The 12,957-nt window shown below is 41.5% G+C and overlaps 1 protein-coding gene across 1 annotated transcript; it reads left to right on the forward strand.

Annotated features, from left to right (window-relative positions):
- Positions 1-294: 294 nt before the first annotated feature.
- On the forward strand, positions 295-10,260 carry csnk2b (casein kinase 2, beta polypeptide). Its single transcript, XM_006788055.3, has 7 exons — positions 295-432; positions 1,071-1,152; positions 2,501-2,603; positions 3,214-3,329; positions 4,835-4,910; positions 5,296-5,485; positions 8,115-10,260. The coding sequence occupies exons 2-7, from the start codon at positions 1,081-1,083 to the stop codon at positions 8,203-8,205; spliced, it is 648 nt and encodes a 215-aa protein (XP_006788118.1). The 5' UTR covers positions 295-432; positions 1,071-1,080; the 3' UTR covers positions 8,206-10,260.
- Positions 10,261-12,957: the final 2,697 nt, after the last annotated feature.

Consider the following 12,957-nt stretch of genomic DNA (forward strand, 5'->3'; position numbering starts at 1 on the left):
GAAAGGCTGAGATGGTTTGGACATATGCAGGAGGAGCAAGACAACAGCAATTCATGGATATAATGTCAATGGAGAATTCTAGGGATAGGGATGAGAATAATATGGAAGTTGATGTATTCATTAGTAGATGTTATCAGAAAAAAACTTTGAACGGGTCATATTTTATATACTTTTATAAATTATTATTGTAAAAAGCGAGACAGGATGGAAAAGAGGGCTACCAAACAGCCTTTTCACGAACATGCAGTACCAGGACTGAACAGTGAGCGGCAGCACCGATAAGTCTTGAACCTTCCGACGGCAGACCGGAGGAAGAGGAAAAGCGCAACCTACGGGGTGAACTGGGAGGTGGTGTCCATCTTATTTACACCCGTGAGATTGCTAAATTGTTGATCTGTTGATTTCTTCGGGATTGTTAAAGCTGAAAGCCGGGTAAGTTAGCATTGTTACGCATATCACTCCGTTGAGCCGTTTGAGCGCAGAGGCAGAAGAGCCACGGCAGACCTCCGCTCCGGGGCCTGGTGTCGTACCAGGCGCCATATTGACGCTCATCTGGTTTTAGCTTAGCATGCTAACGTTACCCGGCACGCAGGACTACAGCATACATGTAAGGCCGGATTTAGCCCATTTGTTATTCATTAGACGCGTTTTGACAGAAAATCTGCGCTAAATGTGATAAAGCAAACTTTAAAAGTTACCCTTACGACAGGGAGAAGGTAATACCTGCTAGCTGGCTTTACAGATCTTGAGCAGCGACTGTTACTGATATGCTTTTATCACCTTTTCACAAGAAAAGGTTAATAAATGACTAACAAACAGTCCAGTTGGGCGAAAGTATCGGTTAAATCTGTTATTTAGTGAGTGAACGCTTAGTGTTGCATTCATAGCGTTATCGAAAAAACAAGAAATAGCCCATTATTTTCCAGGGGTTAGCATCAATGCTAATCAGGTGCTCACACCAGATGAACAGCTTCTTTTTGTGCCGCGTTAAACCAGACCTAGCTACTGTAATATGAAGCTGTTGAATGTTGGCTTTTTCCCCACTCACAATTTACTGTTTCGTTTTTCAGGTCTTCAGAGATGAGCAGTTCAGAAGAGGTTTCATGGATCTCCTGGTTCTGTGGGCTGCGGGGGAATGAGTTTTTCTGTGAGGTGAGGAACCAAGGTGGACATATTTTTACAACACATGAGTGTCAGGGGTTATTTGTGATATAAGGCCATGCATGGTTTGGAGACAGAGTAGTGGCAGAGTAGCAGTTGCTAAGATTATCGCGAAAAAGAGCAAGGATGGACAGGGATAGAAATTAGCTAGTGCACATCCCCTGTATTTTACCCTTATGTTATTTATCTTCTACCAATATTCCACAGTATAAATACCCACCACCTTATATTCATGAATACCCAGTAATTCTATCTTCTAAACTATGCTCCAATGTTTTATTTCTTATTTTGTCTGTACTTTTTGGGGTTGTTTGTATTTGTTATATATAGCCTTTTATCTTATATCTTATGTTTTTACCTCGTTGTGAAGCACTTTGGCGTGCCTTCGGTTTTAAATGTGCTATATAAATGAAGTTGTATTGTATGAGTATATCAGGGAGGGCTCAGATTGAGTGGTGTGGGAACAAAGTGAGACAGTTTAGACACGTGCGGAGGAGGGATAGTGGAGATGCTGGACAAAGGATGTTGAAGATGTAGCTGGCAGGCAGGAGGAAAAGAGGAAGACCACAGAGCAAGTTCATGGATGTTTTGAAGGAGGAGATGCAGAGGGATGGTGTGACTGAGGAAGATGTTAGGGATAGGATGAGATGCAGACTGATGATTCACCTAAAGAAAGCAGCCAGAATGAGAAAATAAAATAACATTTCTGTTACCAAAAGAGGAAAAATTCACAGATTTCTTTAGGGTAAAGTGATGGAGACCTTCAAAAAAACTCCTGCTTATCAAATTTATTACAGCTACCTGGTGTACAGTTGGGTTTTCTCCCAGCAGTTTCTAAACTGGAGAAAGGCAACATCCTACGTGTGCATTTCTGGACTTAGAGTACACATCTTGTGTGTAGATGTGTAATAATTCAAATAGTTTGTGCAGAAATGCTAAAATGTGTAAAAACAAAAAACTATGAAAAAGTTAAAAATATCAATAACACAGTAATAGTAATAAACTAGCAGAAAATGTCTGGGACAGTCACTGTAAGGGTTAAACAGTTCATACTCCTGTCTTGATGGATCCTCAATCACCCAGGTAAAGAAATTCCAGAAAGTGATTTCTGTTCATGAGGAGCGTTGTCAGTTGGAGAAATGTTTTATCAAACATCCAGCTTCGTGAAGAAATCGGAGGATCTGTTTCAAACTGAACAAGTCATTTTGAGGATTGTTAAAAATATTTTGCCTGCTGAAAACGCTACGATCAGATGAACAGAATCAACTTTCAGGGAGTTCTGTTCTTACAGCTACTTGAGTCCTCAAATGAGTCTGATTTGTGGTTTGTCCAACGACAGGTGGATGAAGACTACATCCAGGACAAATTCAACCTAACTGGGCTCAATGAGCAGGTTCCACACTACCGCCAGGCTCTAGACATGATCCTGGACCTTGAACCAGGTCTGTATGTTGCATTCCTGACTCATTGTTCTCAGTTTTAAGTAAATAAGGTATGTCAGTGTTTGCTTATGTGACACATTTGCCAAACAAGCAAAAGATCCCCAGTTTGATCCCGGAAGGAGACACAAACCCCTCTGGGGTTGTATCACCAATCTGGCCTAAAAATATGCCAAATAAAACATGAGGAGCTGCCTGCTGTGTGGAGTGGAAAGTCGCTTTATTGTTTGTTGTCTGTATGCAGAAGTATTACTGTTTATCACCTCCCATCTGCAGCAGACATCAGGAAGTAAGACTAAAAGAGCTGCAAGTGTTTCATGTCTGTGACATCTCCTAAGCTTTTGTTCCTTCTGTCATTAACAAATAATGAGAGGGGACATTTGATCTTGGCTTTCTTTTGATTTGAGGTGCTTTGTGCAGGTTTCCTCTCTCTTTTCAAACTTGCTCAGAACATCTTTGTTTCATACTCTTTTATTCCTGGAGCACCTTTAGAAAACCATAATGTGTCCCAGTCTCTCTGTTTTATTCCCAGCGTTTCCTTTTCCTCTGATAAATTTATGTTTTTTCCAACTGTCAAAAGCGTGAGTAGTTTCCCTGTTTCTGATTTCTTTAGATGAAGAGCTTGAGGACAATCCCAACCAGAGCGACCTGATTGAGCAGGCTGCTGAGATGCTGTACGGCCTCATCCATGCACGCTACATCCTCACTAACCGAGGCATTGCACAGATGGTAGGTGCCAAAAATCCACCAGTTCTGTCTCTACATGTTGTTTGAATCAGATTTTACTCCACTTGTAATGGAGTAAAGTGTTGTTGAGATGTGAATGTCTCATACATGGTAATCAGGATAGTTGTACTTAAATTATAATCTTGTGTGTGTGTGTGTGGGGGGGGGGGGGGTTTGGGAGAACAGCTCTCCCAGCTATAAAGTCCTGACTGAAATAATGTCCAGTGTGGCAGCAGAGGGTGGGTTCATCCCTGAGAGGAAGATAAAAGTGGACATGAAAAGCTGTCTGTCTCAGGGGACGGCATAAAATGCAAAATCTTTCAGCTTCACTGCTTTTTACTGCTGAAAACAAATCATTCATCTGCTTCCTATGGTGCTGATATAAAAAGTAAAGACCGTGTTTTCTTTATTCTTTTCCTCCTCCACACTGTCATAACGGCGTATTCTTTCCTGTTTATTAGTCATTATCATCTACTTTATTTAGGAAAACACAATTAAATGTGTTCAAAATGTAACATGACAGTATTACACTTTTACGACCGTGTTCGACAAACTGACAACAACAACATGTGCATAGGAAAACAAAACACAAAATTTGCACAGCTCTCCTGTGCAAAGTTCACATGGTTTCATGCTACACCAGTGTGAGAACAGCAATACTGCTAGTCCAGTGTGTTAACTTCCTAGTAGAGGCCGTTGTGCTCCATGCAGGCAGGTCCTTGTGGTGCAGATGCAGCTAAAGCAGACTGTTTCCTGCTGTGGGCTACATGTGAAAAAGCACAACTGTGGAAAATGGTCCAGCCTTTTCTCTGGAAATCATCAAGATGTTAATGTGGAAAAACTGCTTTAGTAAAGTTTATCATGTGCACATTTTGCCTGAACGGTTGTCAGTAGTTCCTGGAGGTTTCTGACTCTAGCTGGGTGAAATTCATTGTAAAGGAGGTGTGATTGCCACGATTACCTGTAGTTTTCCATGTTTGTGTGTAAATATTTACTGAACTGTAAGAAAAAGTGTGAAGCCAAATAGAAGTGGAGAAGGTTCGCGTTTTAAGGTTTTTGCTTTTTGAAACATAGAATAAAGCTTTTACTTTAAAGGCAACCCTTCTCCTTTTCCAGTTTGCGTCACAATTTTCACTGTTTCCGTACAACTCGAACTGCAGCAGCATGCTAGCAACGGCAGGAAGTTTTTACCAAATAGATGGGGAATGGATGTTTTTCTTTAGTGACAGATTTGCGTCTCTGGGACTTAAGCAATCATTTTCCCTACAACTGCCATCAAGAGTCCATTCAATATTGTCTGCTTGCTTTTTTTTAATCTTTAGCACAGTCACCCATTAATTTCAGGCATGTTAAAATTACCTCCGGTTCAAATGTTGTTTTCCACACAGCAGGATATGAATTAACCCAAGATTGCAGAGCAGCCTTTAAATGTTCACTTTAAAATGAGATGTGGAGATACCCTCTGTTCATATATTAACTCTTTATTGGGCTCATTTCTGCTTGCTCAGCTGGAGAAGTATCAGCAGGGAGACTTTGGCTACTGCCCCCGGGTCTATTGTGAGAATCAGCCTATGCTTCCTATTGGTGAGTAAACTGATGTGAATGCCCTCATGCATGCGTTAAACAGTTACCCAAGGATTACCACAAGGTGGCAGACAGCTTTCATGAGTGACTAAAAGTTTGCCCTTCCCTGCCTTGCATGTCTCTCCTCGATGCAGTGCAGTTAGTCAGGAACTCTTCTTGGGTGTGATATTTAGTTTTGGCGAAATTTGTTTTTATTTGCTTTTTAAATCTGTGATTAAAAGGCACAGCAGCTGTATCAGGCTGGCTGTGCCAATCAGTACAAAACAAATGCTGATTTTCCTGCAGGTGAGGATAACTTTGATCCACAAGGGATTGTTTGCCAATTATCTCGGGTGTCTTGATCTCATACTTAAATGGGTTTCTTCCTCTTCCACACTTCTCACAGGCCTGTCAGACATCCCAGGAGAGGCCATGGTGAAGCTGTACTGCCCCAAATGTATGGATGTCTACACACCCAAGTCCTCCAGGCATCACCACACAGATGGAGCTTATTTTGGCACCGGGTTCCCCCACATGCTGTTCATGGTTCATCCCGAGTACAGGCCCAAGAGGCCTGCCAACCAGTTTGTTCCAAGGTTAGCGTTAATATTCAGCTGTAAAGACTCTGAGCACTAAATCCACCTCCTGCTGATGTTTGTAGGCAGATTTGTTGTAAATTTGTAACTGATTATTCTGATTTTGTTTTCATTTTAGTTCTACTTTTTCTTAGTTTCCATAATGATATTGGCTTAGCTTCTTTCAGTTTTTAGTGTTTTAAATACATGCTTTTATTATTATTATTATTATTATTGTTATTGTTATTATTATTATTATTATTATTATTATTATTATTATTATTGTTATTATTATTATTATTATTATTATTGTTATTATTTTAATTTTAAAGTGTCAGGGCCCAAAATATGTGAAGTTCAGAACTGCACAATAATATGGTTTAATAATAACACTAGAGATGCCCCCATTGCAGTTTTCTCTGACAATTCAGATTTTTCTCAGTGTGAGCAGCTGATTAAGATTTTCTTTCAAAGAACAATAACAGTGCACCAGATTTACTGAACAAAACAAATATCTGTTACTTCTTTCATGTTTATAACTTCACCAGATAACACAGCATCGACCCTTTTTTCTTTTTTATAATTTTTTCAGTAACTGCTTTGATTCTTTGCTCATACTGAGGCTCGTACTGAGCCTGCTGCCTTGTGTCTCTCATTAGCTTTAGCTTTAGCTGTTTTTCTGTCATTGGCTCATTAGGTTTGTTGTTCCAACTGTTTCTTTGGTTTAATTTCCCTCATGGTTTACATTACCAAGCTTTTGCCTTCACTCACTTCCATGCTAACAACATATTATCTAGCTCTGACTATTTGCCTGTGCGTGCATAAAACACAGCAGCTCGTTATCCGTCGTATGGGATGCTGTCCCAGATGGACAACACTGGAAATGTATGTTCCTGTTTGTTTCTATAGAAATTAGGTGTGTGTGTGTGGGTGTGGTTAATGCAGAAAATGTTTAGTCTCTCTGTGTTTGTTAATACCCGCTGCATCTCTTGGTGGATTAGCAGCAGATTAGCGTGGTTGTCCACTAATCCTGTGCCTGCCCTTGGAGACCATTGTCTGCATGTTGTACTGTTTACCGTAACCAGGGTGCAGTGTTAAGAAGAATATGTTGTCCCTTCGGCTGCTGTGGAGACCGCAGCCCGTTTCTATGTTCTCGTGCTGCTTTTTGTGATATTATATATAGGGCGATCGTGGCTCAAGAGTTGGGAGTTTGCCTTGTAATCGGAAGGTTGCCGGTTCGAGCCCCGGCTTGGTCAGTCTCGGTCGTTGTGTCCTTGGGCAAGACACTTCACCCGTTGCCTACTGGTGGTGGTCAGAGGGCCCGGTGGCGCCAGTGTCAGGCAGCCTCGCCTCTGTCAGTGCGCCCCAGGGTGGCTGTGGCTAAAATGTAGCTTGCCATCACCAGTGTGTGAATGTGTGTGTGAATGGGTGGATGACTGCTTGTGTAAAGCGCTTTAGGGTCCTTAGGGACTAGAAAAGCACTATACAAATACAGGCCATTTACCATTTATTTATTTATATTTACTCTGTCATTCTCTTTGCCATTTAAGCCCATTTGTTAACTGTTTAACCTGCTGGACTGTGTGTCTGTGTGTGTTACACACTCGTATTCCTTTAATGCATAGACAAAGACATATGCAAACAGACACACACAGCTGGTTATTTGAGCTATGAAGTCAGGCGGTACCTTTGACTTTGACATGTTTGCTTACTCTTCCTATTTGTGTTACGGTCCTCTGCGCTGTGAACGTCACACAGCCTGACTTCAGGGCTCTCATATTGAGCTGTTTTGTTTAAATCCATCAGTTCCTCTAACCGGCTAGCCTAGCGGTGTCAAAAATAAGACCTGTGGGACAGAATTGGCCTAGCAAAGATTCCAATCTGGCCCACTGGACAGCTTTAAAACAAGTGCATAGCATTTTACTTTACTCTACTGTAGAAATTACTTTTGTTTTTCAGAATTGCATTGCATTAAACATGGCATTATTAAAGTTGCATTTTTTTCTTATTTTAAAGAAATCTCAGGGATCAAATATTTAAATGTCCAGTTAAGTTCAGAGTGGGCTGTATGTGGCCCACGATGTAAAATAAGTTTGACATCCCTGAGCTAGTCCCTAGTGCTCAAAAGTGGACATACGTTTCATTTGATTTATCAAAAATCCCCAAAAACAAACATAACCCCCCCACAAAGAATCCAGCCCTCCGTGTAGCTGCAGTCATGAAATCTGAAGCAGTGAGTTGCGTCCAGGCCAGCTTTGCAGTCTATGCATATATAACTGAATTAGGAGTGTTTATAACCCTGGTGGCCGATGATGCGCCTCCACTGTCGCCTTCTGACATTAGTTCTCCCTGCTGTTGGTCATTAGTCACAAAAATACTCATCAAGTTAATATTTGCACAGGAGAAAAGTGTATATATATATTTTTTATTTCAAATGTACTTACATGCACAGGCTGACTATATGGCAAGGATTGCACATCCTTTCCTGGATCCTGTGTCAATACGCTGTGATGTCTGTTTGTATTACATAGAACACAGTCAGGGTGGTGTGATGTTTGTCATCAAATGTCAGCGTCGTCTCCCTTAAAGCAAATGCATGACTGATCAGTCTAAACATCATCATCATCTTTTTCTTCTTCTTCCTTTTCAGGCTTTATGGGTTCAAGATCCACCCGATGGCCTACCAGCTGCAGCTGCAAGCCGCCTCAAGCTTCAAGAGCCCCGTCAAGGCTATCCGCTAGAGCGCCCAGGACTGAGGGGGGAGAGAGAGAAGCCAGAGAGGAAAGAGTTATTATAGGATGGAGAGGGGTCACCTGCATTTTTCAAAGCTCTTCATGTGCCCCCTCCTCACCCTGAAGAAGACTGTATTATTTTGATTTAGATTAGGGCAAATGAAAAGATCTTTTCTTTTCTTTTTTTTCCCCTTTGAGTGTGAGTGAGAGAAAAAACGCACAGCCATGATCTTAAAGACAAACACACATTTGGTTTTTAGACGTTCCTTACCAAACTCCTCCGTGCCAAAAACAGAAGGCAAGCTAAGAGGAAGCCGAACATGGCGGGGGCGGGGGCTCTGTTCATTCGCATTGTGAGCACAGAGGAGGGAGTTATGTCGTCGGTGGATGACACCAGAGTACGATCAGTGTCTTTGTGTATTTGGCACAGTTTGGTAAAGGTGGTGGTAAAACCTTTCGTCATTCGATGCCTCGTCTCCACCGTTAGTCCCACCTAACCCCGATGGAGGCTGGCACTCGCAGAGACAGTTTTATTTCCCCCTCCCGTTTTTGATTTGTAAAATTTGGCCCATCGTTGTTAAATTTGCCTTAAAGTAGAGAGAAACACCCGAGCTGTTTCTGTCCTTTCGAGTGTCTGATTTTTCTCTTTCTTTCCATGGTTAGAGGAGATGAAATAGAAATAGGTCAAATGAGACAATTTATGAATCGTCAGATAATTGTAACAAGTTGGTGTCTTTTGTCCAGCTGTCTGTGCGTGTGTCAAACAACAACACCCTCCTCTACCCATCACGTCCTGCAGAAGCAAGTTTGTACTGTCACCCACCCCTCCCTCCTGTGTAGCTTCATCTCTGATACAGAAACAGCCGAATATTCTGGATAGTGTGGAAATTTGCTTTCTGGCAGCGATTAGATGAGAAGATCGATATCGCTCGTGCTTTTATGGTAAATATGAAGCAAATACTGGCAGACGGTTAGCTTAAACTCTCAATAAGGAAGCAGATATCCTGGCTCTGTTCTAGTGGTTACAGATCAGCAACAAAGCTGAGTCCGCTCAGATTATATAAATCCTCATTAAGTGTGCGGTTGTGTGCCAGTTTCAACCCATGTAAAGTCCATGGAGTTCCAGGTTTTCACCACGACGAGCAGTTTGCACCTTAATAAACAGACGTTACTGTGCGAGCTTAAGTTTGTTTCAATCAGAACAAAAACCAGAAGAATAATGACTAGAAGTGTGGCCTCCAGTGTGCTGATACTTCAAATGAGCTCTTATTCAGGCTTCCAAAAGGGTCAAGTAAAAGACACAACAGTATGTAGATGGTATATATTTTTCAGTTTGCAGGTAAGGGTTCACGTAATTCCTCTTCAGACTGCTCACCTGTACTGGCATTGAATTATAATGTTACTCTCATTTTATAAAGTCTGAATAAGCCTCATTAGACACACACACAACTAAGTCAGTGAACAACGGCGCACTTTTTGAACACATTTTGCCACGGAGAGAGTAGTAATAATGCTAAAGGATGCTCTTTTTTTTTTCATGCAGAGCTGGTGTATCACAAGGTGCTGATGAGAGGTTTAAAAAGGCCAAATTCTGTTTACATTGTTTAACAAACTAGATGCCCGTAGGTGGATTTGTTACTGCCAATCAGAGCCAAGCTAGGGATTCGTAGTCTCGGAAGAGCTTAGCTAGTCATCTCCTCCTGTCTGTAGCTTTAGATTTAACATGAACATGAGATATCAGTCTTCTCATCTCAAACTGCCTGGGCCTCAGAAGTTCAGCTCACTCCACCACAGCACCGTCTTTCTTTTCTTGTTTATGTTTGGGCTTGGAGGCAGGTGGCGTCTCCTAAACAGTGGGGGCACACACTCGGCGGCGCTCCCTCCACTCCTGTCTTATGTTGGTATGACTGCGATAGATTTTTGCTTTTGGATTTCATGATACAAGAGAAATGTATTTCTGTGTCCAGATTTTAACTAATTGTTTGTCTGTGTTGTTGTATTCTTTCTGCTACTGTGGACGGGTGAGCAGGATTCAGAATTCTCAATAAACTTCTATTTTCTTTTCATATTCTTCTGTCCTCCTTTTTATTATTATTTAGCACCAACGTTTTCTGGCCACTCAGAGTCAGTAGAGAGTCCTCTTCTTCATCTTTTCATCCACTTAAAGCAGCCAGAATAGGATTATGCAGAGTGACTGTAAACTAACTGAATTGTGCTTGATGTTGGAGCTAATGTGGTGTTTTCCCTCAGTGATGGAGGTAGGGCTGGATGTCTTGCTTTTGGGTGTGGTTATGATGCCATTTCACATGACTGAACAACAGCGGCAGTGGTCTAACACAAGCAGAAAACAATTATTTCATGGAAAAAAGTCATAAGATCTCAGTCATGCTTCTGTGGTTATTCTTAAATTAACTTTTAGGGACATGGGAAAATCGTATTTGGAGCTAGAAGTGAGTAAAACACATCTTTTAGTTATAAAACATTCAGTATGCACACTCGGGGTAAGTTGAAAAGACACCCAGGACATCTTGAGCCACCATGATATGGTCGTATTTATGTGTGACTCAGTGTTTTTCCCCTCTGCACAGCAGACGTCTGGCTAAATCAGTGGCAGGACTGAGCTGTCTTCATTTGACCATGGCATGTAAGATTTTCCAGAGGAGGTTCCTTCATGACTCAGGATAACCTCAAACCACATCCTGGGACCTGCCCTTCGTCTCCTCCTCTTACAACTCAGCCCAGTGAAAAGGAATCTCCTACTTTGTTTTGAAATACGCTGAGACGTACAGACCCTGGGGGGAAAACAGACTTTTCTGTAACAGTAGTTTGTTTTCCCGGGAGCCAAAAGCAGCCCTGAGACTGTCTCCACAGGAATAATCTGGTTAGTTTAGCTCCTAATACTGTAGTGATGTGAAATATCAAGCCCTTTGCGCTGCCACACCCAGAGTCAACTTTGCACCATTTTCATCTGAGGGTTTTTTTTGTTTTTTTTTAATTTGTTTCATAATGTCACTCTAAAGCAGATCGAGCTGTTAAGAAAAAATGTTCACCGCAGACACTGAGGACACATGGATTTTAACAAAAACAAACAAAACCCAGTCAAAATCTGTGTTACAGATTAAAAATGATCTCCCTTTGTTAGAAGATTCACTCTGGAGCTCCATTGCTTGCTGTACTTTGCAAAAATGTCTTGACACCTTTCAGTCCGTGTACCCTTTTATTTATGTTTTTTTTGGGGGGGGGGGGGGGATTCAAGGCCACTTCAGGCAAGGATTTGTTTTTATTTACATTATATGTCACTCCTCTATAGCTGGATGCACGTTTAGCTGAAAAAATCATCAGATTTTTCTTCGTTTGTTTTATTTTCCGCATAATTGCTGTTACATTGTCATCTGCAATGTTCAAAACACTCTCAAAACACATTACTTATTGGGATTTAAGCCAAGTATGACCACTACCACAAAAGCAGAAGTTTTGGCAGTTTGCTGGTCTGTAGCATCCAGGTGTGTTAACAAAATGCCTCAGTGATTTACCAGGAGTGGACCATGCTCCAGTCAGTTCAGTCAGACTGCGCAATGCTCAGAGAAACCAAGAGCTATATGTCAAACTCTACAGGCCGCAGCTAGCACGTTAAATGGTAAAGTTCATGCTTGCACAATTAGAAACAAGTATGAATTGTTTTGGCTGGAACATTGTCTTAGACAGCCGAAACCAAAGCAAAGATATTTGGCAATAATGCACAGAGCCACATTTGGAGAAAACGGCACAAAATACCTCATACCAACTGTCTACCATGGTGGCGATCCAGGCTTGTCTTGGAGCCACAAGCGAAGTCAAGAAGAGTTTTATTGTCATCCCAACAATATATGCTCAAGCATACAGTGGGACGAAATATCGTCCTCCTGGATCAAATGTGCAAACTGTAAAAATAAAAATGAAAAAATTCAAATATACACATATACAACCATACAGAAATAAGATAAACTAAGAATAAGTCACCATGAAGTCCTCTGTATAGCAAAGTATTCTAGAGTCAAATGTGAGGCCATCTGCCTGACAGCTAAAGCTTGGATGAAACGGGATCATGTAATGGGACAATGATTCCAAGCACGCCAGAACCCTATTTCAGGAAGCAGGGATAGCTTCCTGAAATAGGGTTTGTTAAACATCCTTTCAATCACAGGCCTAGATAATCAGCTCGCTTTGTTATCACAGACTTCCCCCCCCCTCATGTGAACATGAGGGGGGGAAGTGACATTGGCAGCCAGTCACAATTATGGATAAGCATACTGTCAACAGAGTTTAGGAAGACACTGCTAGTGCAGACAAATCAGCAGTGTGAGAGGAAAAGAGAAGTACAAAAAAAAGAGTCAAAGCTTGACTATAAAGGGCACCTGCAGGCCTGGTTTTTAGGTCTCATTCTGGTTGCAGATGGTGGTGTTTTTGCAGGTATGTGGAAGGTGGCGTTAATGTGTTTAGACTGTTGGAACACACTTAGCAGTCCTCTGTCTGTTATAGTCTGATTCTGGAATTTGTGGATCAGATTTATTTCCCTTGGTAACTGTTTGGCCTCGGGTCCTGATATGTAAGACGAGAACTGACAGAGGGCGTGCTTTATTTTTCCACTAACTGTATAAAGACATAAATACCAGGGAATTCAAGCTGATACTTGGATGTCTCTCCTCATAATCATCTTGTAATCTCATACGCAAACAACATGTCTTCAGTACACAGCAGGAACAAACTGACTGGCCTTGCCTT

This window comes from Neolamprologus brichardi, chromosome 22 (assembly GCF_056152115.1).
Source record: "Neolamprologus brichardi isolate AB-2024 chromosome 22, ASM5615211v1, whole genome shotgun sequence".
Lineage (NCBI taxonomy): Eukaryota > Metazoa > Chordata > Actinopteri > Cichliformes > Cichlidae > Neolamprologus > Neolamprologus brichardi.

Excerpts from the sequence above, each read along its gene's own strand:
- csnk2b (XM_006788055.3), top strand. The coding sequence starts at position 1,081 with ATGAGCAGTTCAGAAGAGGTTTCATGGATCTCCTGGTTCTGTGGGCTG. Across the intron at positions 3,330-4,834 it reads ACCGAGGCATTGCACAGATG|CTGGAGAAGTATCAGCAGGG; the intron begins GTAGGTGCCAAA and ends CTGCTTGCTCAG. Across the intron at positions 4,911-5,295 it reads TCAGCCTATGCTTCCTATTG|GCCTGTCAGACATCCCAGGA; the intron begins GTGAGTAAACTG and ends CACTTCTCACAG.